Source organism: Talpa europaea (assembly GCF_964194135.1).
Source record: "Talpa europaea genome assembly, chromosome: 12".
Lineage (NCBI taxonomy): Eukaryota > Metazoa > Chordata > Mammalia > Eulipotyphla > Talpidae > Talpa > Talpa europaea.
The window spans coordinates 59,283,625-59,308,836 of NC_140079.1; the positions used below are offsets into that span (position 1 = coordinate 59,283,625).

The 25,212-nt window shown below is 41.6% G+C and overlaps 1 protein-coding gene across 1 annotated transcript in view; it reads left to right on the forward strand.

The window, feature by feature from the left end:
• The window catches only part of TNR (tenascin R), a gene marked incomplete at both ends in the record, with an annotated part of 77,150 nt that overhangs the window by 37,954 nt on the left and 13,984 nt on the right, over window positions 1–25,212 (forward strand). Inside the window, 9 exons of the mRNA XM_084251296.1 lie at window positions 2,472–2,561; window positions 3,776–4,039; window positions 4,604–4,873; window positions 6,053–6,172; window positions 7,067–7,213; window positions 10,125–10,244; window positions 13,200–13,343; window positions 14,072–14,202; window positions 15,037–15,169. Coding sequence (XP_084107422.1) covers window positions 2,472–2,561; window positions 3,776–4,039; window positions 4,604–4,873; window positions 6,053–6,172; window positions 7,067–7,213; window positions 10,125–10,244; window positions 13,200–13,343; window positions 14,072–14,202; window positions 15,037–15,169 — 1,419 coding nt within the window. The remainder of the gene's footprint in view (window positions 1–2,471; window positions 2,562–3,775; window positions 4,040–4,603; window positions 4,874–6,052; window positions 6,173–7,066; window positions 7,214–10,124; window positions 10,245–13,199; window positions 13,344–14,071; window positions 14,203–15,036; window positions 15,170–25,212) is intronic.

Consider the following 25,212-nt stretch of genomic DNA (forward strand, 5'->3'; position numbering starts at 1 on the left):
GTCACAGCTGCTCTGGAGTGGAATTAAAATGATGGGAGAGGCAGGATTTTCCAGTCATCCTAAAACCCCTAGACCTGAGGTCAGGAGCCTGAGTGCCATCTCCAGCTGCTCGCAGATTTATTCTATATCTTCATTTCTTTTTATGAAAAGATGGTGTGCTGGATTGAACAGTGCTCCCCTCAAATTCATGTCCCCCTAGAATATGACCTTATTGGGAAATAAGATCTTGCAAATTAAAACAAGTTAAGATGGATTAGAGTGGTCCCTAAATCCGAAGTGACTATTGTCCTTACAGACATCAAGGGAGGATGTCACGTGTTATGAACTTAAGTTTATGTCTCCCCAAAATTCGTACGTTGGAATCCTCATCCCCCAGGATGATGGTATTAGAAAGTGGAGACTTTGAGAGGTGATGAGGTTATAAAGGATGGGGCCCTCATGAATGGGATTAGTATCCTTATTAGAGACCTCAGAATGTTCTCTTGTTCTTTCTGTCATGTGAGGACACAAGATGATGGCCCTCTATGAACAGTGTGGGAACCTCAGTCCTTCCCACACTGAATCTGGTTGTGCCTTGATCTTGAACTTCTTAGCCACCAGAATTGTGAGAAGTGTTTGTTGTTCAAGCCACCCAGTCTGTGGTAGTTTGTTATAGCAGCCCAAGCTAAGACACCAAACCAGAGACAGAGGTTGGACAGATGCAGCTGCAAATCCAAGGAATGCCCACAATTGCACAACCAGAAGTTAGGAAGAGACAAGCAAGTTTCTTCACGAAAGCCTCAGAAGGAGCATAACCCTGCAGTCACCTGTATTTTGGACTTGTAGACACCATAACTATGAGAATACAGCTCTAGTGCTCTAAGTCACCTTCTTTATGGGCATTGGTCATGGCAGCCACAAGAAACTAGAGCAGATAGAGAAAAGACTCCCCACCACACCTTCCTCACAAGGCTATGGTGAGGGTAGAAATACATTCAGGTATTTGGAAAAGAACAAATGTTACAGAAATGCAGAATAGCATAATCATCAGACGTGATCAGACAGGTTTACACAGGGCCCCACAAAGAACCTACCAGAAAGACTCAGACTGGCGGGGGAGAGGGGCACTCTACGTATAATTTGATCTTGTTGCATTTTTCCATAATCCCAAGACCTAATAAATGAGGATGAATTTGATGCTAGAATAATGACCACCAAAGATGTCCACACATGAATTTCTGGCACCTATGACTGTGTCATCTTACATGGCAAAAAAGAACTGGTAGATATGATCAAGTTAAGGATCTTGAGGTGGGAAGATTACTCTGTACTATCCAGATAGGGTCACTATCATTATAAGGGCCCTCAAAAGAGGGGGCAGGGAGGCCAGAGTCAGAGTAGAAGTTGTGATGAAGAAGTCAGAGAAAAACATAGCTGAACCTCTATGTTGCTAGTTGTGAAAGTGGTTAAGAGGCCACAAGCCAAGCAATGTGGGTGGCCTCTAGAAGCAGGAATAGGCAAAGGAAGGGACTCTTTCTTAGAGCCTCCAGAAGGAACGCAGCCCTGCTGAACCATTTTAGTCTTTGGACTTCCTGAACTGTAAGATAATAGATTGGTGTTGTGTTAAGTCGCTCAGTGATAGTAATTTGTCACAGCAGCAGTAGGAAATTAATACATCAATCAAACCAGTTAGTCTGAAAATGAATATGGAGAAAGGCAGGGAAAGACTACAGTTAATTCCACATATTCTGGGAACTCCAGTGAGCCTTTGTATTGATCCCCAAATAATTGCTCTAGAGAGGCATATAGCCTTTGATTGGATAGTTTTACATGCCCTATATTTTCCCAGCATCCCCCAGGGATCATCCAAAAATTGGATCCATATTCTGGAACCTGAATTACTCACCCTGGTAGGAAACCCACAAATCTTTCACATGCTGCTACAATAAAGGCCTGACAGCTTTGTGCTCATAAAGAAAGTCCACCCATTGGTGCTCCCTAAAGGACCCCAGGAGTCCCCAGATGCCCTGTTCCCTATGTATAAATGGTGCAGCTTGATCCTCATCTATAAGAAATGCTTTCAGGTCCATGCCCACTCAGTCCCTCTCAGTTACACACTCCCCCAGTTCACAATTTAGCAAATAATCTCTTTGCTAGTTGTATCAACCGCCAACCTGAGGCTGTAAGTACCACAGGGAGACCTTCCACAGGAGAACACACTTCTGAAGGTCACTGACCAGGGCAGCCTCACTGTCTTCCCAAAGGGACAGCAGCAGGAAGGAAGATCTGCACTGACCAGTTCATCCTATTGACTCGGTATGGATTTTGTAGATGGTAAGAATGGGATTTCCTATTAGAGAAGATGAGGAGGGCTTTCAGGAAGCACTAAACACCAGATCTGCACAGGAGTCTACAGTCATTCTCTTTCCTCCTTTCAGCCTTCCCCACCCTCTGCACACATGAAATAACATTTTTTCTGCATCTACCAATAGGTCTGATACCTGGCACTGAGTATGGAATTGGAATATCCTCCGTTATGAACTCACAACAAAGTGCCCCAGCCACCATGAATGCCAGGACTGGTGAGTAGGAAGACTGGGAAACAAAAACACTGGGATACCCTGTAAGCCTGAGGAGCCATGGAGGCTTGTCCTGGCAAGGACAGGAAGGCAATAGCCCCCTAGTCAAGAGGTCCCTGAATAACAACTATCAGCCTAGGAACAACATCTGTCTGCAGTTCTTTGATTCCCTATGCCTAACCTCCACAGTCTGGAATGCAGGAGGGAGCCCCTCCCTCCCTCCTGCTCCCCAAAGAGCTGTGCATTGTCCTCAGGGGCTGAAAGATTGCCCAGAGCTATGCAGAGCAGAAGCTGAAAAACCCCAAATAGTCTGGTGTCATAGCAACTCATACTTCTACCTAGAATACCCCAGAGATCATCCAAAAATTGGATCCATGCTTGGTATGGATTTCCTAAGTAAATAGGATTTCCTAGGTAAAAATAGGATTTCCTATTAGGGAACATGAGGAGGGCATTCAGAAAGGACTAAATACAAGATCTGAATGGCAGTCTACGGTGAGTAGGACACCACAGAATGCGGTATCCCCCACTGTGCACCTCAGAAGCCCTCAGAAAGGTCACAGGGCACAGGTCTAGACTTAGGATAACTCACTAAATCTAAAAGCAATGGAAAACTTCACTGGAGACCCTTCCTACTCTAGATCCAACACTTTTACTCCCAAATCCCAAGAAGTCATTCCTGTCCCTTAGGTATAAGCAACTTGGACTGGATGGAGGATTGGGAACTAATCCCTGTTCCAAGGCTCATTCTAGCAAAGACAACCTCTCTAGAGAAGCATTTGGATAAGAGGGCCCAAGAGTCCCCAAATGTAGTTCTCTGCTCATCCATGGCCGGGTCAGTCATATTGGCCTTGGGAATGGGTAGAGTTATCAATGGCACATCTCTAATTGATGGTGGTTCCCACTTTGCCCTGATTGGTTTCCTGAGAAAGGCTTGGAGAAAAAGAACACAAAGATTATGGAAACCAGCAGATAGCTCTGTCCCAGAAGTGGTATTAGAGCCTTTATGTAGATTGTCCATCTGTTTGTCAAGCCTCTGGCCATCTTTCAAAGGGAAGATGCTTAACAAAATGTGAGATGTGTCAGCAATGACAAACTAATCCTCATAGTCAGCAGGCCTGCAGAGAGCTTAGAAACACACTGGAGTGGCCAATTCCCAAAACTACTGGCCCTCTTATGAGAACTGTGTAAAAGAGGCCACTTCTGGTCATCCACAGAACTTGACAGTCCCCGAGACCTCATGGTGACGGCCTCTTCAGAGACCTCTATCTCCCTCATCTGGACCAAGGCCAGCGGCCCCATCGACCACTACCGGATCACCTTTACTCCATCCTCTGGGATTGCTTCAGAAGTCACTGTGCCTAAGGACAGGACCTCATACATCCTGACAGATCTAGAACCTGGGGCCGAGTACATCATTTCCATCACCGCCGAGAGGGGTCGGCAGCAGAGTCTGGAGTCCACTGTGGATGCTTTCACAGGTACCAGACCAGCAGAAACCTCAGCTGGGCTCAGAGATCAAAGGCATTTAGTATGAGAGAGTCATGCAGGCAACCTACTTTTCCAATGCTCCATTTTCTTTAGAGAAGGAGAAGCATGGGTAGGGGCATTAAAGATGGACAAGAAGCTAATAAACACATTGAGGGAATGGTTAGAAGTAAAGGGGAGAAAAAGAGAAAATTTGTGTCGATTTCCTATAGCCTGGACATAATTGTTGATTCTGTCTATCTTTTTGTGCCTGCACTACATCAGTGGGCATTCAGGGAATCATGCTTAATTCCTTCTAGGACAGAGGTCTAAAATCCTGGATGAGTGTTATGACTAACTCACGGAGGTAATGTTGGTTTTATCCTGCTAAATGCATTCATTTGTTTCATTATGTGGGCTGGAAAGGAAAGAGAGGGTAGGGCTGGAGAGTAAGGACTCTGGGTCAGAGAGAGCAGGGTAGTCCTTGTGAGCAAGGAAAGCAGTCCCCACAGTCAGATGACTCCCCATAGCCCCACATCCACACATGTTTCAGAACCACCCTCTCCTCTGCTTTGCAGGCTTCCGTCCTATTTCCCACTTGCACTTTTCTCACGTGACCTCATCCAGTGTGAACATTACCTGGAGTGACCCATCCCCCCCAGCAGACAGACTCATTCTGAACTACAGCCCCCGGGATGAAGAGGAAGAGATGATGGAGGTCTCCCTGGATGCCACCAAGAGGCATGCTGTCCTGATGGGCCTGCAGCCGGCCACAGAGTACATTGTGAATCTGGTGGCCGTCCACGGGACAGTGACCTCTGAGCCCATTGTGGGCTCCATCACTACAGGTGAGGTTGGAGGGCTTGACAGCAGGTAGTACAGGGGGTTCCCACACTAGCTTTGCACAAATCAATGAAATTTACAAAAAAAAAAAAAAAAAACACCCAAGGAGGAGGGGACTGCCTCATTTGACTGGAGGGGTCTGTGAATTATTCTGAAACTGTCACCTCTTTAAGAACTGCATAAAATGCATGCAGTGAGATTCTTTCATTTAGAAAGTAGGACAAGCCCAATGTCTTGAGGCCAGAGCTCCAATGCATTGGTCCAGAGGTCCTCCCAGGCGAGGAGAAAGCCCTGGAGAGAGCATATCTCCAGGAGGAAACCGTCTACAGTGAGGAGGCACCTATTCCCCCTCTCAAGAGCCATCTCTTAACTGCTCAGCAAGGTCACTGATGCAAATGATGATCCCTCAGAATCTTATAGGGTTGACATGCAGTCATGTAGTGACCAGGTACTCAGAGAACGGCATCTATTTACCTGATGTTTGAAAAATGGGCAATCCAAGATGAACTGGATCATTCTCCTCCTACCATTTCCAAATACAATCCCAAATAGTCCACATGTGGATGAGGACATATGCATTTGGGGAGTTTCCTACATACTGAAATCACAAGCTGGACAAATGGATTAAACACTCAGCTGCTTTCAACTTTTCAATCCTCTTGCAGGCAAAACAATAAAATACACGGCATAAATGAAATATAGTTTAGGAAAGTGGATTTTTTCTGGAGTTATGCTCTGAAATCTCTCTACAGTCAATAAACAGTTTTCCTGAATTAAACCAAAACAGCTGCTAAAAATATAAGACAGAGATAGAGCTAGGTTTGTCCTAGAGAAATGATTCAAGAAAAAAAAATAAGGTTACCTTTCAGTTCAAAACTAAACAGGAACTTTAGGGAACTTCCCAGCTGACCTTTATATAGGTAATAGTTGCTGCACAGACATAGACCTTGCCAGCTTGACTTCATGTGGTTAGAATGACCTTCATGAACATGTTTTGGCCACAGCTGTGAAGTTGCAAGTGAGACTTCAATCTGGCCTGATTTTAAGGACGTACTAGTACACAGTAGGGTCGTGTTTAGTTCCAGGACACCACTAGATCTTGGTCTACATAAAACTAGGAACAGAAATTCCTTTTTCAAAATGTGCTTTCTGTCTTTTTCTCACAACTGCCTGGCTCCTGATAGGAATTGATCCCCCCAAAGACATCACGATTAGCAATGTGACCAAGGACTCGGTTGTGGTGTCCTGGAGCCCTCCTGTTGCACCTTTTGATTACTACCGAGTATCGTATCGGCCAACACAAGGTAATACACTTCTTGACTTCTCAAAGATGAGTAAGATCTGGAGTTGGGGGAAGACCATTATGGGTGAAATTATAGGCCATTGGCTATCACCTGCTATGTGCAATTTCCCTTTCTGTGGCATGCTTCACCAAAATGAAGTGGGTTGATGAGGAGGGGCTAAGAAACCCTGTACTTACCAACTCTTCTTGCAAAAGTTGATTACAGTTATCCAGGCAACAGGCCCTTCACCAGCAGAAGTAACTGGTCACTGATATCTACACAGTGTAGTGAGGAACAAAGAGTCCTAAAAGAATCTGCCAGGAGCCAGGGTGATGCGCACTCTCCTGAGAGAGAAAAATCCAGGACTAGACTCCTGGAGATGTCTAGAGACCCAGCAAGAGGCATGGAAGGAACCGCAGTATGGTGGTCCTATTTCTGATACTCTTAACCAAGTTATAGGTCAGAGACATTAACCCAGACACCATCTGCCTCCTGTCAATTCTTGTTAGTACAAGTTGGTGTGTGTGAGGGGGGAGGGTCATGCTCACTTTCAGTGAGGAGGTGGAATAGTTTTCCACATTGTCCATCTTTGGGCTGCATGAATCACTCCTTGCAGCCATCCTCTCCACCTTACTTTAAGACCAGCTTGTCAGAAAGCCATCTAACAAATAGTTCTTTTTTCTTTGCTCCAAGAATACTGTAAAATGAGGGGGTGGGACCAGCATGGATGAATTCTTCAGGTTCTAACATTCCAAGCCCATGAACCACTTCTCTTCCCTCTTCACTGAGTGTGGGGGCTTACATCCTACTGGTCTTCATGGCAGAGGGCTATGGGGGGCTCTCGTGCCTACTGCAGCATGATCTGGCAGATGAGGGATTCACTAATCTTTAACTGTGGCTTCTGTTCTTCCTTAGTGGGTCGGCTAGACAGCTCAGTGGTGCCCAATACCGTGAGAGAATTCACCATCACCAAGCTGTATCCAGCTACCGAATACGAAATCAGCCTCAATAGCGTGAGGGGCAGGGAAGAAAGTGAGCGCATCTGTACCCTCATGCACACAGGTAGGCAGATCTCCCTGTCATGGGTCAAGTCGGGGCCCTGGTAACAAAATGATGAGGCAAGAAGTAAAATTATTCTGAATAACACAGAGGACACTGGCTCTGGGTTCAAGGGCTCTATTCCTAGGTGCTTCCCCACTGCTTGTGTCATGCAAAGTAATGTGCAGTTTCTCCCCCACCCCCCCATACTGTTCTCTCATGCTGGGAGTTTAGAGTCACCCTCCAGGCATCTTACTGATTTACGCCAGGAATTTTCATGAAACTTCTGTATGAAAAATGACCTTTAAAGATGTGTGATGGAAGTGAATTTCAGAACAGACATCCAAATCATCCCATGTATTTTTTGAAACAACTCAGAGATTTCCTCTCCGAGAAGGACAGCTTATTATTCCAATAACCATCTTGGAGTCATATGTGGCCAGAAACCACCAAGTAGCTGCATTACCTCTTGCTCGAAGCTCCTGGGAAGAAGAGGTGATTTATTCTGGAAAATGAGCCCCTTGGATGGGTCTGAGGGCAAGACATGACTCCTTCAGCAACTCTACTCCCCTCCTTCTCTGCCCCTCAACCAGCCCACTCTGCAGAACCAGGAAAGATTTGCTGCAAAAGTCACCAGAGGAAACAGTCAAACATTTCTTTCTCCAGCCCCTAAGCTAACCTCCACTAAGCTATTATTTCCACAGCAAATGGGGAAACATTCAGTTTGCCTCATAGGAGAATGTCTGAATTTCCTGAGGTGGCTTAATTTCCTCAGAGAATGATATCTCCTAAGTGATGGAAAAGTAACTTGGAATCCCTCACTGCATATGTAGATGTCCAGAAAGAACATCTGTAAGACAGCGGCCAAGGATATATTCATTCAAAAATTCAAAAAAATTATTCTTCTAAAGACCTCACAAGATGTTCTGATCCTCCCTGCTCTCCTTCTAGACCTATGATTACAGAAACTCAGCCATGTTTTTGGTTCAGTTTTAAACCATCAAATTACCTGTGGCCACCAAAGCAGCAATAAATATTGACCATAAGTGATGCCCAACGAGTCAAAAGAAGTTCCCTTTGCATCTTCCTGAACATCTTAGAAATTCATTAACTAGACTTCTTCTCATTGAAGGCAATAAAATGAACTTCAAAAGCTTCTGCAAGATAAAGGAAAGCAATAACTTGGGTCAAAAAGCTCATTCGTTGGGTCCTTCCTTGGTGATAAGCAGCAAGTATCTTCTAAAATGGATAATCAAGCCGAAACTACCCTCCTCCATGTTGGGAAGAAGTATCTCAACAACTACCAGCAACAAGATTGCTCACATAAATGTCTTACTTCATTGCTGTTTTAATGTGAAGTTATAATTTTACAACTTTTGGAAATGAGTACCCCTCCGGGGTCTTCTGCTTAACCTAGAGATCAAGCTAATCAGTGTCTCATAAGATTTTTCATCTTTTCTCATAAAGTTGCTTCTGTAGGCATTGTTGAAGGCAGGTTATGGATACAATTCAAGTGTTAAGTTTGTAAAAATATTTGTAGGTTGTTGCTTTGAAATGAGGGAGATAAATAAGCAATGAAAACTTTCAGTTAGAGAACAGGGATGGATCAGTAGCACATTTTAGTGCCCAAAACTAAATTAGGTTGAGCTGACACCTAAGCTACTGTAATAACATCCATTTCTAAAATAAATCCTGAGTTTAAGGGAAGGAGGTATTGTAATAAAACAAATGCATAGAGAATATGAAAGAGAGAACAGGAATGTGATCTTATAACAAGCAAACTCTGTTCTGCAGACAGAGCACACTTGCTCTTAAGCTTGGAAGAATCTCCTTGACTCTCCATGCCACTAAAAGGATACCCAGGACTCAGTACAGAGAGAGCCTTGTGAGTGAGAAAGCAAGAATTCAATAATCAGATATGACTTTCGAGACAACTTGAGTCTTATTCAATCACTAACCAAGTGCTTATCAAGTACCATGTAAGTTCTAGGTGTTGGGGATTCTCCCGTTTTCATGGAGTTACAAGTTCATCAGCAGAGACCATTCCACAAGGCATGCCTTTAAATTTACAAAAATCCAAGTAACATGGGAATTATACTACTGGTTTCTGACACTATCTGAAAGTAGTGCTTCCTATAAAACTTTTCTAAGCTGAAATAGCATAAAATGAAAAAACAATTACCATTAAATTACAGGAAAACTTTTTTTTGAGATTCTCAGACCAAAAAGCAACCTAATAAATCATACCAAATAACATATAAAACCTAAAGTAACACTAACATATAGTAAAAGCAGGAAATATGTAATACATAGCCTCTATTAAAGAGTTCTTGGGGAAGGAGTTTGGTAGGGTCACTCTTGCTGTTTAGGGTACAGTCACCTCTAGAACAGTTGATGCCAAACAAATGCTGAACACTACTTTTGCTTTTTTGCCTTTTGTCATAAAAGTGAAAATCTTCTTCAGATTTCTTTCAGTTACCAAAAACAGGTACTGCTATAGGTTTTTTGTGAAACTAAAATGGCAGAATCTGAACTTTCAAAAAATGGGGGATACCTGTATCACATTAAATAAAGAAATATAACAATTTCTAGTTTTTCTCCATGTAGGCTTAAATGTCTAAAACACAATAGCATACCTTGGAATTACCCACAGCATCTGAGCATCTGACAATGCTCCTAAGAAGTTAATGAATTAATCAATAGGAAGATCTGGGGCAATCAAGGAAGAGCTGTGTACTTAAAAGGAAGGAGAAAAAATAGAATATTAAGGGGATGATGGAATCAGAAGAGGGGAAAATAAAAAGGTCTCCCCCTCACCATTCTGTATAGGGTAGAAGTAGATATGTATTATGGGTGACAATGTGGGAGAAAATATGAATGAAACTCATCCTGTAGTTGCTCTTACCTTTACCTGATCTTCTATTTTCTGCTTCAGCCATGGACAACCCTGTGGATCTGATTGCTACCAACATCACTCCCACAGAAGCCCTGCTGCAGTGGAAGGCACCAGCGGGTGAAGTGGAGAACTACGTCATTGTTCTCACATACTTCACAGGTGAGTGTCTGCAGCCCTACATATTTGACAGGTGGGAATGGTGAGAATTGGGGCTGAATAATAATATGAAATTAAAGAAAAAATTCAAAACATCTTGTCCATCCGATGAATCAATCAGAAATTTTCTTGTTTCAATTTCAAGGTGTCTCCAAACTTTATAATCTATATCAACTATAATCTATATTCAACAATAATCAAGAGTTGAAACTTATGTGAAAAAGGCATACAACCAAGGAAAAATAAATTATTTATTTAATTAATTAATTAATTAAAAAACAAAGAAATAGCACTAGCAAGACAAAATTCAGAATTGGCTAAGACTTGCCCCAAAATTCTACAAGCAAGAAAGCAGACTTTTCTAGATATTTCAGAGTAAGAAAAGCACTGAAGTTATAGGACCATATTTGGAGAAGACACAGGTCACATATCCAGACCAAAAAGTTAAGCCAACACAAAATCTTCAGTTTCAGTGTCTTCATCACCATACTCTTTTCGACTTACACTATTTGAAGTTGGATGGAGGAGCCCAAAGCAAAATAATATCGAGTAGTCCAAGTATCTAGGCCTGAAAACATTATTTCCCTGCCTAATTATGCATGTTATCACAGAACTGTTGTGGGTTATAAGCAGGAATCCTAAGAACATAGATACTAGAAGACAGAAGGCAGGCAGATGTCTTAATTTTCAAGAATAATAGAGTAAGTCAATTCTGCAAGCTACAAAAAAAAAAAAGTAAACTTATTGTCAAAGCTTGGGAATGTGAAAACCAAAACAGACTATTAAGCAAATTGAAAAAAGAATCAGTGATTACTAGATTACTATATATTATATGGTTGAACATTTCACTAAAAATAAGGATCAATAAAACCATATTATTTCCTTGTTTTTTATTGGCAATTCTGCTATCACATCTGTATTTTATCAAGGCATTAGAAAACCTCACTTATCACTTAGATGAAAAAATGCATAATGGGTCATATTTGGAGAACTGATAGATGATTGAATGATAATCTTCAAAAATTGAATATCATTACCATTGATACATCCTGGCCCCTCTGTGCATGTACAATACATCTTAGCTCCTATCACCCCTGTTTGCATATCATGTTCCTGTATTTCTGAACTCTCACCATGCCTTCTCAAGCTACCATTCAGTTGCACATGCTGTTTCCCCCACCAGGAAATTTTCTCCTTACTTGTCTGCCTAGAAAAAAAATCCTTCAAGTCTTAGTTGCAACACTATCTCCTTTTTCAAAGCTTTCGTTATTCTCCCAAGGTAGCCAGACACACCTGCACAGGTACAAAGTCCACAGCTTCATTCTAGCAATTAGCTGTCATTTATGCAACTTTTGATGTCCTTTCATGTACCATATGACACCATAAGGAATTAGAGACAAAATACACAGATTTACAGAACCCAAGCTAGTGAAGCTGTAATAATTAAACGGTCACCACTCAATGCGAGTAATGACAAAGGCAAGCACAGAACACCTTGGGCCACATCCAATGGGTGGATATTATTTGGGGTCAGGGTGTTGAGGGAAAGAAAGGAGTCAGTATTAAATAAAATTAAAAAAGAGAATAGGAGGAAAAGCATTCCAAGAAAACACTCAACCAGTGTGCATCTGCAGAAATAGGAGAGCATGAGGAATTCCAGGAACAGACATAGCTAGGATGGCTGCAGCACTGACTGATAGCAGGATGTTGCAAAGAGAGATACTCAAAAGAGAGTCAGTAGGTGTGCTCTTCCAGAGACTTATTCTGCATAGTAACCTGCTTGCCTGTCTTCCTATGCCAACTACAAGAAAATTGAAACCTCAGCCCCCACCTGATTTGGAGAAGTGCCTAGTTAACTTTGTTGAATGATGTGGGAATAATATAAAGACTCAACAGAAGGGCTTGGCCCTGATATAATGAACAGTTTTATCAACATCTTGATGAGTACAGAGTAGACATGCTTAACAAATTTGTGTATAAAGCAAACCTGTGATCAAAAGAATTCAAATACAAATATATCTTAATAAACTGAAACAGTGGCCCAAAACTCAATCAATGAGGCAAAATGCAATAGGCCTGCCCGTGGGTACAATATGTCAATGGGACAAGATCAGGTTGAGGAGGTCATTATAAACAAGGCCTTTGACTAGTACCCATCTCAGTATGTGACAATAATATCACATAAATGGCTCAGAACCTAATGAATTAATATAATTGGTGCAAATAGAAGCCATGATTTTATTGGTCAGAATATCTCAATCATTGTTCTCAAGTCCCTCCTAAGTTTTATATTCCAGCAGGATCACAGATAAAACTATTACTTGTTTAGTGAAAAGTAGCCAGGTTTTAGACTTGTCACATAAATGTAATGAGATTTGGAAGCCAAATTTTCTGTCTATAAGAGAGAGAACTTGATTATTAAAGGTGATCAGAAAGGGGTCACATCAACAAAGTATTTGGCCTATTCTTTGTAACTCTAAAAGCCAGATTACAAGTTATAGAAAAGAAGGCCTCTCTGGTGGGCAAGGGATTAAGTCTCCGTACTATCAAGCCAGCCAGGGAGCTAACCCACATTGCGCAGCAGACCTCTCCTGTCTCTCCCCCTGCTCCCCTCAGCAGTGTACATCAGTAGATCTGCCTGTTTTGCTCCCCACTCTCACCACCCCCTACCTCTGGCCTATACCCCAGTTCTTATATGCATAAATATATAAATCTTTAAAGATAAGTTGTAGAAAAAACAATTTAGCCTCCAGATAAGGAATATTTTTCTCAATGAAGATATAAAACAAGATAAGAGGGGATCCTTGCATGGAATTAAATACTAAGCAAAGTAGCCTCTAAGACATTCTTTCCAAAACTCTCTAATATTAAATCCTTGTGAAATGCCTTTGGAACTGATCAGTCTTTCCTAAGTCAAATAGCCTTATTCAGTCCTTATCCAAGTTCATCTCATTTCAGTTGCTGGAGAAACCATCCTGGTTGATGGAAGCAGCGAGGAATTCCAGCTTGTGGACCTGCTTCCCAGTACCCACTATTCTGTCACTCTCTATGCCACTAGTGGGCCTCTTACCAGTGGCACCATCAGTACCAACTTCTCTACCCGTGAGTACATGGTCCTCTATATACCTGGCATTCCTGCAGACTTTCATGGATACTGAAAATGATCAGTTTCCTTGTGGTAGACTAGGTTACAATCTCTAGGCTTTAGACACTGTAGCTATGAGTTGTTCTAATTTGGGTCGATTGCAGCCCAAGTGCCAATGAAAGTGACCGTGGCTCACAGTCAGCAGACACTTGTCTGCTTTCTCCTCTCAAATACTAAACACTACTTGGGTCTGGCTTGCAGCAGTAAAACCAAACAAAGAGAGGCCAGTAGAGGGAATACATCTGGTCCTGAAAACCTGATGGACATTAAAGGCTGTGGTATCGGGGAGAAAGTTGTTGTGTATAGTCAAGACCAAAAAGAAAGGTAGGCAGAAGTCTAGATGGGGGCATGGTATAAGTTTAAGAGTGAACTCATGAGGTTGACTCATGTGGGCTGAACAAGATCATGACCTCAGACCAGAGGGGCAGAGTGGAAGATGCTATACTTGCACCCAGATGCCCTGATCAGGAAAATGGGGAATAACCTCAAGAAAGAGATAATTGTTCATGACATTGAACAGTTATCTTTCTGACCCAGGAGTGCCCTTTATACTCCTGCCCAAGCCAAGCCAGAAATGGGGTCAGCATGTGAGCAGCCCAGCGACCACATAGGTGGTGAACTTGCCTAGCATCAGACAGGAAGGGCTGGAGGGGCCATCGCTCCTGGCATTTTCTCCTCTTTGCAGTCCTGGACTCTCCTGCAAACCTGACGGCCAGTGAAATCACCAGACAAAGTGCCCTGATATCTTGGCAGCCTCCCAGGGCAGAAATTGAGAACTATGTCTTGACCTACAAATCCACAGATGGAAGTCGAAAGGTGAAATTTTGCTATAAAGGGAAAAGATCATTTCTGTCAAGCAAGACCATGTAGAAATTGACTGGTGGGAAGTGGCTAGGTTTCCCAGTATGGATGCAAACCCCAGTCTACAAGTCAGATATCTGGGAGTGAGTCCTGGCTTCAGGAATATTACCCTCCACACACGTTGAGGCAAAGCACGGTGGTGCTTCCACTACAATGATGCAAAGCACATGGGAAACTTCCAAGCTTATATAAGTCTATGGTATTAGATCAATTTTTCATTAACAAGGCCAATGAGCTGAATACCAAATTCAACAGCCTTTTATCCCTGATGATAAGCGTTATAAAGATTACATCTATATAGCCTAAGGTAAAGATCTGGCAAATTTCTGTTTTATGTGATCGGTGGAAATAACCATCTAGAGTACTACTTGTCAAACTTTTGTTAGCAGTAGAATACTTTTTCAAAATGATATCATATTCAGAGGCTGAATGAATTTGCAAAGATTAGACAGAAGCAGACTGGTCTGGAGGGTATGGAGCAGGGAGGTTCAGCTTCCTGTTTCTCAGCTCCCAAGGATGCCCAGAGCCATCTGACAATCACTGGCTTCAGTAATCCAGGAGCCTAGGGTTACCCCGACATGCTCCGTGATACAGAGCTGGCCTAAACCGCACACAGAGCTATCGTCTCTGCTTATTGGCATGGCTTTTTCCTCATTATGGGATGTAGAAGATGAAAAGGGACGCTGCAACACTGACCTAGCAGGCCATGGGCCCTACCCCCTCTTCACGCTCCCCTTCACTGTGGGTCCTCACTCCCTTCCACCTCTCTTCCTCTGGCTGGCTCCACAGGAGCTGATTGTGGATGCAGAGGACACATGGATCCGACTGGAGGGCCTGCTGGAGAGCACTGACTACACCGTGCTTCTGCAGGCGGCCCAGGACACAGCGCGGAGTGGCATCACCTCCGCCGCCTTCACCACAGGTGAGTCTCACTGCCACTTTGATGCCTTCTTCTCCCCTGTGTGATGTTTGGCTCTTCAGCAACCTCTGCTGAGACTTGGCCAGGGAGGAGATTATCAAAGTAACTATATTGCTTCTTCCTGCGAGTAAAATAATTATTTCCTCCACTTGCGCTTTCTCCCTTCCAAGTCTCTGCTAGGAAAGCGCTCACTACCAAGACAACCACAGGAACCAGCAGTGTAAATCCTTGATCCACCTGGACCAAGTAAATGCACCAAGTAAAGACATCAGTGCCTATTCAGATTTTCTGCATGTATTTTTCCAGCCAAGCTTGTAATCAGACTCAACTAGATAAAGTAGCAAGAGAAAACCCTCAATATTAAACATATAGGGTTCTTTTCCACACACAAAGCTCTTTTACATTCCTGTGGTCTCAGCTCAGTCCTTGTGGCAACTGGCAAGGAGGGCATTATTATTCCCATTTCACAGCTGGTGAACCTGAGGACATGGGATGGCCTCCATGGCTGGTAAGTGACTGGATCAGAACTCGAACCAAGTTCTACTTCTAGTTGCTTCTCCTGCCTTCCTGTTTTTGAGTATCAGCCAAAGATGCCTGAAAATGGCCTTAATGGATAAGAGTCACCTAATGTGTATAACAGGAAATCAACTAATACCTTACCTTTAAGGGCTACTTGATAGACACTCTTCTGACTGCATTATGTGTATTATCCAATATAATCCTCCTGACAGCCGAGGAGGTAGGTTCTATTCTCTCCATTTACAGAGGAGGAAATTGGGCCACAGAGAAGTGAGGTAACTCACCCTAGATCCCATAGCTGTTAAATGGGAGCTGGGGTTTGACCCGGTAGTTCTGGCTCTGGGATCTCTGGGATCTGTGCTGTCAACACTTCTTGCTTCCACTTCACACGCCTCTCTGTGGTCTGTAATGTGGGACTGCCTGGCCCAGACTTTGAACTCTCTCCCTGTCCCACATCCTGGGGTGTGGTAGTGCACACTTGAGGACAAGTGTGGGCCGGTATGTATCCACAGACACTCTGGGTGACTGCCTTCCCAGGACCCCTGCAGGACTGGATTCCTATCTGTGCCCCAGAGCCCAACTCCCATCACCAGAGCAGTGGTGAAAGTCTCCCATCTAACCTAGGTGTCTCCCCCACTAAACTTCTTCTAAATGACAAAGCAGGACATTGGATCAAATACACCAAAATGTCCCAGTGAGACTGAAAATGAATCTTCCTTTTCCCTCTTTGATACTTTCTAACAGCTCACAAAGTGTCTATAATGAGAAAAACAACTTTTCTAATTAAAAAGTAAAAATAAATCTTGGTCACAAATAAGATACCAATCCAAGATGTGTTACCATGTGGAATTTGGAAGACACTTGACTTCTTTTATGGGTCTAAAGTCAATTATGGTCTCACACAACCTCTCAAAAGGATCTTATCTCACAATGAAGGTGCTACCCTCTTCTTGTTCAAGGCTTTCCCCGCACATTCACAGGTTAATTAAAGGGTCCTCTGTTTGTTCTTTTTCAAGCTGCCACCCAAAGACCCATGGATTGGGGCTTTTCACTGAATTAAGCATTTCTTTCCCTTAAAAATGACACAGATGACAGAAACATCAGCAGAGCACCCAATTTGCATATTTATTAAGTCTAAACTAATCATTTCATCCCCCAAATGCATGGGTTTCACTGCTTGCTCAGTGTAGTATGAGCTTTTAATTCCCATCCTGGTAATGCCACAGCTGGTGGCTGTGAGCAGTGTGACAATATGCCTGAGGTTTCTGCACTGTCTTGCAGCTGTGCCTCACTCCAATCCACCTGGGTTATAAAAGTATACCAGCTTTTGTGCCCCTCTGGCCTCTTGACATGAAGCTGCCTCAGGGAGAATGCAATAGATTGGGTCTGGGATCCCAAATCTGGGAGCTCAGCAAGATTCAATAAGTGAAGAGTTGATAATTCATGAAAATCTGGAAAGGAGGTGGAGGGGTGGTAGTTTTGTCTGGTGGACAGTGCAGGGAAACCATAGGGATGTGTTTAGGTTTTTTTTTTTTTTTTTTTTTTTTTTTTTTTAATGAGACTGCAACTGACACTGGACTGCTGGGGCATGACCAAAACCAACTCAGAAAAGAGAACAGTCATAGCCCAGTGCTTGAACAATCAGTGTAGCTACTGACCAAGTTCCTCCACTGAGAGGTTGGGGGAGTAGAGCCTGAATCCCTACCACAACATGGAAAAAATGTGTCCGTGTCTAGCAGCTTTTGTAGAATTCTAGTGGAAAGCTCGAATTTAGATTTAAGTCACTGATGCATACCAAACCCTGCTGCCTTTGTGTTAGAGATTCATCAGAACCCACTGAAATGGCCAGTTGCAGAATGAGAAATTCACGCACAGATTCATGCATTTGAACAGATGATGCACAAATCCTGGCACACAGGGCAGACATAATAAATGCTGGTGGAATTGAATAGTTACATTCCAGTTGTGGAACATAGAAAAAGGGCTTCTGGGGAATCAGAGCTGCAGGAAGAGAGGAGTCTCAAGATCCCTACGGGAAAGGCACAGACAGAGGACCTGCCCGCAGTCTAAAATCCCTCTAATTTCAGGCTCTTTCTGCCACCCCAAATGCAAATTTCTCAGAATAAATTCCACTAAACCTACATGTTCATTTACATGTCAATATTAATAAGTCCTCATTGCCTGTGTCACCCTCTCCCCAGACCTTTTCTACACCAGTGTCCCCACCAAATGTAAATTTATTTAGGAGGAAGAGAACACAAAGATATCAGCTTCTTGAGGTAGAGATGAGGATGCTATCAAGAAGGGAGAGATTGGGGTTTGAGCTGGATTCCTAATGGAGGAATCTAGTCATAGGATGAGGGGTCTCTGACAGTCAGGACACCCAGGTGTTTCTTATTCCAGCACTCCCCTGCCACCCCAGATGATCTCCCAAGACCCCTTGAGATTGAATTTCTCAAGGGGTTTCTGCAAAGAGTGGTTAAGGCAGCAGCACCTCGGGTCTGATGGTTTTCTGAGCCTTCCCTGATGCTCATTGCATGCCAGCCCCTCCTCACCTTCCTGCCCTCCGATAGGACCCGGACTTACTACCCCACACACCTGAAGCCATGTAGCACACCCTCCTGTGGGTTCCTGTTTGCTTAAAAGAAGAGGAGGGAAGTCCTGCTGACCAAGAGGTCTGAGGAATACCAGAAGCATCCTATGTGATGGCAAACCAGGGTTGATATATTTAGAGGCTGATTTCATTCTAGTAACTGGCATCCTTTCCAACTTCACTGACAGTACTGGAGCTTTCCTCGTAGCTGCATCCTATTCTTAGGTCGCGCTGATCTCAGCTGATCATTCTACGCATTTTTTATGCCTTCTCTTATGGAACAAAAGCACTCAATGTTGGACCCCAAAGTCAATTCTTTACACTGACAGACCCTCATCTTGTCCTGAGGGGGCCAAGATTAGAGATTCATTTCAAGCAGATGCCTACTTAATGGTCTGGAAGAGTTTGATGTTTTTAAAAATAAAATAAAGGAGAGAAAGAAAAAAGAAAAGAAACAGCTCCCTCAAAAACTCCTTTGATCAAGATGTCTTCCCTTGTTGCATTCCTGCCATACAACACAAACCCATTTCATTCTTTCTATCATGTTAATAGCTTCCTGTCCTCTTGTCTCTGGTGTTTGCATAAGACTCTGGGGGGAATTAAATACAAGTAGTATGGAAGAGAAAAAATATGGATACATTATTTATAATTTACTGTAGCCTGAAATTTCATCCAAGGTCTACTTGTCTTTTTAGAGACATGAATATAAATGAGGAAACAAATATTCCCTGCAGAGCAACAGGGACTTGGTAAAATAATCTTGTGAGAGGCAGGTTTCATTGTCTTTTTAATACTATAAGAAGCAAATAAGGCTTTCGCTAAAGCTTGTCCGCAGAGACAGTGAACACCATAAAATAGGTTGCCTTGACCTTGAGGTTAAGCGAAGACAATCATTTGCGGAAGTACCCAGAGATGGGTAATGAGTTTTCTTTATTGCCTTTGCTCCTCTCCCTGCTGCCTCACATCCTGGCTGAGCTGCTCTCTGGGCATTTCAGGAAAACTCTGGGAGTTCACTCTTGCACAGCTTTTGTTTTTGAGGTTGTGAAAATTAATGAAGATTTGCAAACCTTGGGTTCTGTGGGGTCATGCAAAACTCACAGTTATCAGTTGGAAAGGAACGCCTAATGATCACTATCCACTGCTATCTACTCTTACATACTCCACACTTCCCCTTCAAAGTAGGGAAGTGAAGGGACTGATTCGCTCTGCTCCACTACTTAGAAACAGCTAGTGTTCTTGTTGCATTGAGAAAACCAAACCCTCCCTGTCAAAAGAGAGATTCACCCACTCTTTTCTTTAGCACCTGGCTGTGAAGAAGGAGGTAGGACACAAAGCATCCTACTTGAACAAACTACCCCCTGCATGTCCAACTCTGATGATGGATAGGTTTCCGATGAGAGGTCTGAATTAATCATACTGCTCCATTTATCATTATCACCACTGTCAGTCTCCCTCAGTCTCAATCTCTGTATTTATTCCTCTATTTCCCTTTACTCCCACCTTCTCTTCCACTTTTTATATGCAACTATTCTGATGCGTTAAATTTGTCTCCTTTTTGTTTTTACTTCTTAATCTTGGAAAATTGTTTTGAGTATATTTTAAATATATGTAAATGGCATTGGATTATATACTCATTCCCCGGTCTCCTATTTTTTCACTAAGTGCCGATTTTAAATCCATTGATGCCATGCGTGTGTAGACACTTTTGCTTCCAACTGTTGCAAAAAAGTTGCATGGTATGCACATATCAGTTCTTACCTCCCAAAGATGGTATCAGATAATCTACATCCTCCTACTACCACAAATGGTGGTGCAATAAATACCTTGTATGTGTATGTGTCCACTTAAGGATGAGTAAGCAATGCCCTTGGGATATACACCTAGAAGAGGAACTGATGGGAGTGCGTTTACATGGTTGAACTGAGAATTCTTTTCCAAATGAGTGTCATAGTCTAACAGCGCATGAAGACTTCCATTTCCCAACAATGTGCATTGTTCTTAAAGACTTGACATGATCCAGCTTTGTAATTTTTGACAGTCTAATAGGCATAATTAATATCTCATTGTCCTTGCTGAATTCATTTAAATGATAATGAATTTGAGTTTAAACAGTTCTTCATGTTATTTATCAGTCTTTCAGTTTCTTTTTTCTGTGAACAACAAGTTCATCCAGTTTGTCTCTCTCTATCAGGGTTCCTGTGCTAAATAAGTATTAGTTATTTATTATTATTTGAGCTTTTGCAGTCTTTTTACAGAAATCTTTCCCTCCTGTAGGACACAAAGATATTCTACATTCTAGTTTAATTTTATATTGTTGATTTTGTATGTATTAGATGGGAATGCAGTTTTCTTTCTAAAGTAAGGATTACTAAATAATCCTTCATTCTCTGTTGACCTGTGGTTCTTTATTGTATATAAAGTTCCCATATTTACATGGATCTGTCTCTGAACTACTTCTTCTAGTCCAAGGTCTGTTTATCTGTTCTCGTGCCAGCACGACATTATTTTTTTATATCTGCATCTCAGTATATTACTACTAATATCATAAGAGCTTGTAGAACAAGTTTCCTTTCATCTATTTTTTTTAATCTTTTTACTTAAATCTTTTCAGAGAACTAACTCCTCAATCTGATCTTCCAATGCATTTATTTATTCTTGATTGTATCTAAATCTTTTATAACCCCATCTATTGTAGTCTTACTTTTCACTCATATTACTCTTACCCACTATTTCTAATTCTTTATCATTTTTGTGTTTTCTTCATATTGTTAATGTCTTTCAATACCTCCTTAAGTCAAATTTCATGCTTAATTTAAAATTGGTGTATCTGTTCTAATAATTTGCATCAGATGATTAATGCCATACTGCATCTCGTATTTTTTTTTCACAATTGTCTTTCTCCTTTATAAATGGATAGTCTGGCCTGTGAGGTCAGTTGCTCCATCAGATGATATTTTTTATTAGAAAAACACTAAATACATGTAAAGGAATAGGTAATGATCACTCCACAACAATTCAGGGAGAAGCAAAAGCACAATAAAACTTTCTTCTAACCTATCCTCTCTCCTTTTTTTGTACTGTTTTGTCTAGGTTTTGTATTAGGGTTTTTTATTTAATTTTTTATTTATATATTTTTAACATCATTGTAAATTTTTAAACAATGTTTGCTTCCACCCCCACTCCCAGGTGTAGGTCCCCATAGAATTTCCTTCACCAATGCACCCATGTACCATCATCGCAACCCCCTGTGCTCCTCCCTCCTTCTTTCTGATCCCTCTCCCTCCTCCTCCCCTGCAGGATGTCTCTGGTTTATAATTGTCTGTTTGTTTTTGTTTTGTTTTGTATTGTTATTATTTTTCCCCTGATGTCTTATTTGGTTCCTCTATATTCCTCCTATAAGTGAAACCATCCGGTATTTTTCTTTTTCCTTCTGCTTATTTCACTGTGCATAATTCCTTCTAGTTCCACCATGTTGCTGCAAATTGCATGAGTTTATCTTTTTGATTGCTGAATGGTATTCCATTGTGTATATATACCACCTGTTCTTGATCCAGTTATCTATTTTTGGTCATTTGAGTTGTTTCCAGTTTTTACCCATTATAAATAATGCTGTATCAGGTTTAATTGAATGAGTTGGGGAGTGTTTGCTCATGTTTTCTGGAGATCATACAAAATTCATGATTGTTTTTTCCTGTCTTAACATTTTCTGTACTTTTTTATCATAAATTTGAAAGATTTGAAACTTTACCTTGGATTTCAAAAAAGAAATTAAAATAGTAAAGTAGAATTGAGGAAGCCTTTTTGAAACTGGGTGTCTTATGACATTTCAGCTGCACAAGAGAGGTTGTACAGTCATCTTCAGCAGCTCTGAGAATTCAGACTGGAGGCTTGTATAAACAAATGGTTACATTAATTACTAGGTATCTGATTATTTTCTGACATAATTTATTTTTCTTCTTGTTCATTGTTTTTATATAAAAATGCAAGAGATTTTTATCTTTTGATTTTTGTAACCTGCTACTTTGCTTTATTCATGAATTGTTTCAAACAGCTTTTTGGAGAAGTCCTTAGGATTTCCTATATATATAGTATCATCTCTCCTGCAAACACAAATAGCTTCACTTCTTCTTTTGCAATTTGAATTCTTTTTATTTCCTGTTGTTGTCTGATTGTTCTAGCTAAAACCTCTAACACAAAATTAAACAGAAAAGGTGAGAGTAATGTCTTTGTGTTGTTCTTCATCTTAAAAGGAAAGCTTTTTGTTTTTCAACATTGGATGTAGATTTGTGAAATATGGCTTATATTTGCTGAGGTGGTTTCCTTCTGTGCTCATCTTGTTTGGAGTTTTTGTCATAAATGGGTGCCAGATCTTATCAAATGCTTTCTCTGCACCTACTGACATAATCAGATAATTTTTATCTTTTCTTTTGTTGATGTGATGTGTTTCTATTGTTTGACTTGTGTATATTAAAACATCCTTGCGTCCCTGGGTAAATCCCACTTGATCATGAGGTACAATGGTTGTGATATATTTTTGAATTTAATGTGCTATTATTTTGATGAAGATTTTTGCATCAATATTCACTGGAGATATTGTTCTGTAATTTTCTTTTTTGTGCTATCTTTGTCTGGTTTTGATATTAGGGTAATGTTAGCATCATAAAATGTATTACAAAAAATTCCCTGTTCTTGGGAGTGAACAGGTAACCTTGCCCTGTCCATGGACTCAGATTGCACCCCACAAACCTGCAATCATAAACCCACTTTTGAGAAAAACTTTGTAACTTCGGTTCTGATGCTGTGGCCTCAGGAGTGAACAGTGGGTACTCTCCAAATCACTGACCCTGATCATTTCAAAGATCGCATCCAAGAACAGAAAACAGGGAAACACTCCCAGGCAGTGAGGGCTGGCTATCTGATTGCACTTGTGAGTCACGTAGTTCACTTCACTCTGCTCAGCATTCAGCCTTCGGAGGCCCAACACAAACCAATTTCTGAGCAATTCTTCCAGTGAGTGCCCTGGTTCTGTTGATCTCACAATTACATCTAGAAACACTTAACCATGAGACATTTCACTGTACTGATCACTTGGCATCGCTTTCCTCTTAACTTGGTAATCACCACAACTTGTGCTTTAAAAAAAAAAAAAGCCTCTATGTCAGACCAGGCCCTAGTAATTGTACCAAAGGGAAGAATTGAAGTTTCGTCCTAAATTTTTGCCTTGGGGAAAATTACTGTTAGGGCCAAATTTAATTTTCTACAGAGTATTAGGGATGCCTGGAATCTGCCTTGACTCTCTCCCTTAAAAATGTATGCAGCCACAATATATGTGCCATGGACCCTGCAGAACCAAATCAATGTGTTCTTGATTATTAACTAAGCCAAAGTCCAATAACCCTCGGGCCTCCCTGGTGGCACAGGCAGTTGAGCACTGCACTGTGTAGCTGTCCGCAGCCTCACAGCGCAGGTTTGTTCCCGGCTGGCGGGGAAGAAACCCACATGGCACAGCAGACCTCTCCTGTCTCGCCTGCTGCTCCCCTCAGCAGTGTATTTCAGTCAGTCTGTCTGTTCTGCTCCCCGCTCTGTCTCTGGCGAATCCTCCTACCCTCCCGTGCATCTGACATGTACCCCGGTTCTTGTATAAATAAATCTTTTAAAATATATATATTTCCCTTTAAAAAAAAAAAAAAAGTCCAGTAACTCTCAAAGCAGAACTTAATGGTGAAAACTGGAACACACAGTTTAAATGCAAGGATACTCTTATCCCCTTTCTTTCCCACTCAATCTAAATCTTAGGATTTGCCCACTCAAGACATACCTACTGGGAAAGAAAGAAGAAAGGAAGGAAAGAAAAGGAGAGAGAAAAAGAAAAGAAGAAAAGGGGGAGAGAAATGGGGAGAGAAAGAGAGACCAGTCTATTTATCCATTCAGCCATATGTATCTAGGCAGAAAAAACAGGCCCTTGAGGGCACAGTCTAGCTTGCAACACCATCTCTTGACTTCTCTAAAAAGAGAAAAATGAAACAGAGTTAAGAGTGGAGTTCAAATCCAGTTGGTCTTCAGACTCATCTGAGGACGTCTAGTAAAACATTATATTTGTATGAGGTTGTCATTTTGAGATTTGGGGGAAGATGTTCTGTTGGGAATATTTCAGGTACTGGGGAGAAATTTGGGGTCTGGCTGGTCCCTTTAAGAAGCCCACATGGTTCAGGAGGAAGGGCTATTAGTCACAAGGAAGCAAGTGAGCTGAAGACAAAGCACGATGCACAGACCTAAAATGAGAAATTGAGTGAGTGAGAGGAAAGGAGAGAAAAGAAGGTAGACACCAGGTGGAGAATATTCTAGAAGTCAGGAAACCATGCGGATGCTTCCAAAACAACAGGGAGAGGGAAAGCATTCATACCAGGCCTTAGAAATGCTGTTGTAACCTCTAGGAACAGATGGGATCAGGACTCTAATGAGCCCTAGGACATGCTGGCCATGAAAAGTATGAGCTTTCAAGCAGCTCTTAAAGAAATCAGTTTGGGAAAGTAAATATATTTAATTTAAACATAAAACTATCTGAGATAACTTTGACCTTTGGGGACTGAAATGCTTTTATGATAAATATAGACATCAATTAATGCTTTGCTGTACGAATATCTGCAGATTCAGTAAACTGTATCATAGAATTCAAGGAGCACTTTTAATTGAATTCAAGGAGCACTTGACTTAGGGTCTGAAAACTTGAGTTCAAGTGACAGGAGAAAACCATGCAGTCCTTCTGAACATAATTTCTTTCCCTGTGAAATAAGTCTTTGATCTACAGCAATCTGTCTTCCTCTCAAATCTTCTGCCAGAATTAAATGAAAATAAAAACACACTTTGTAAAAAAAAAAGTCCTATAGAAATTTATATATAGATAGATTTAGAATATATTTTTATTCTATATAGA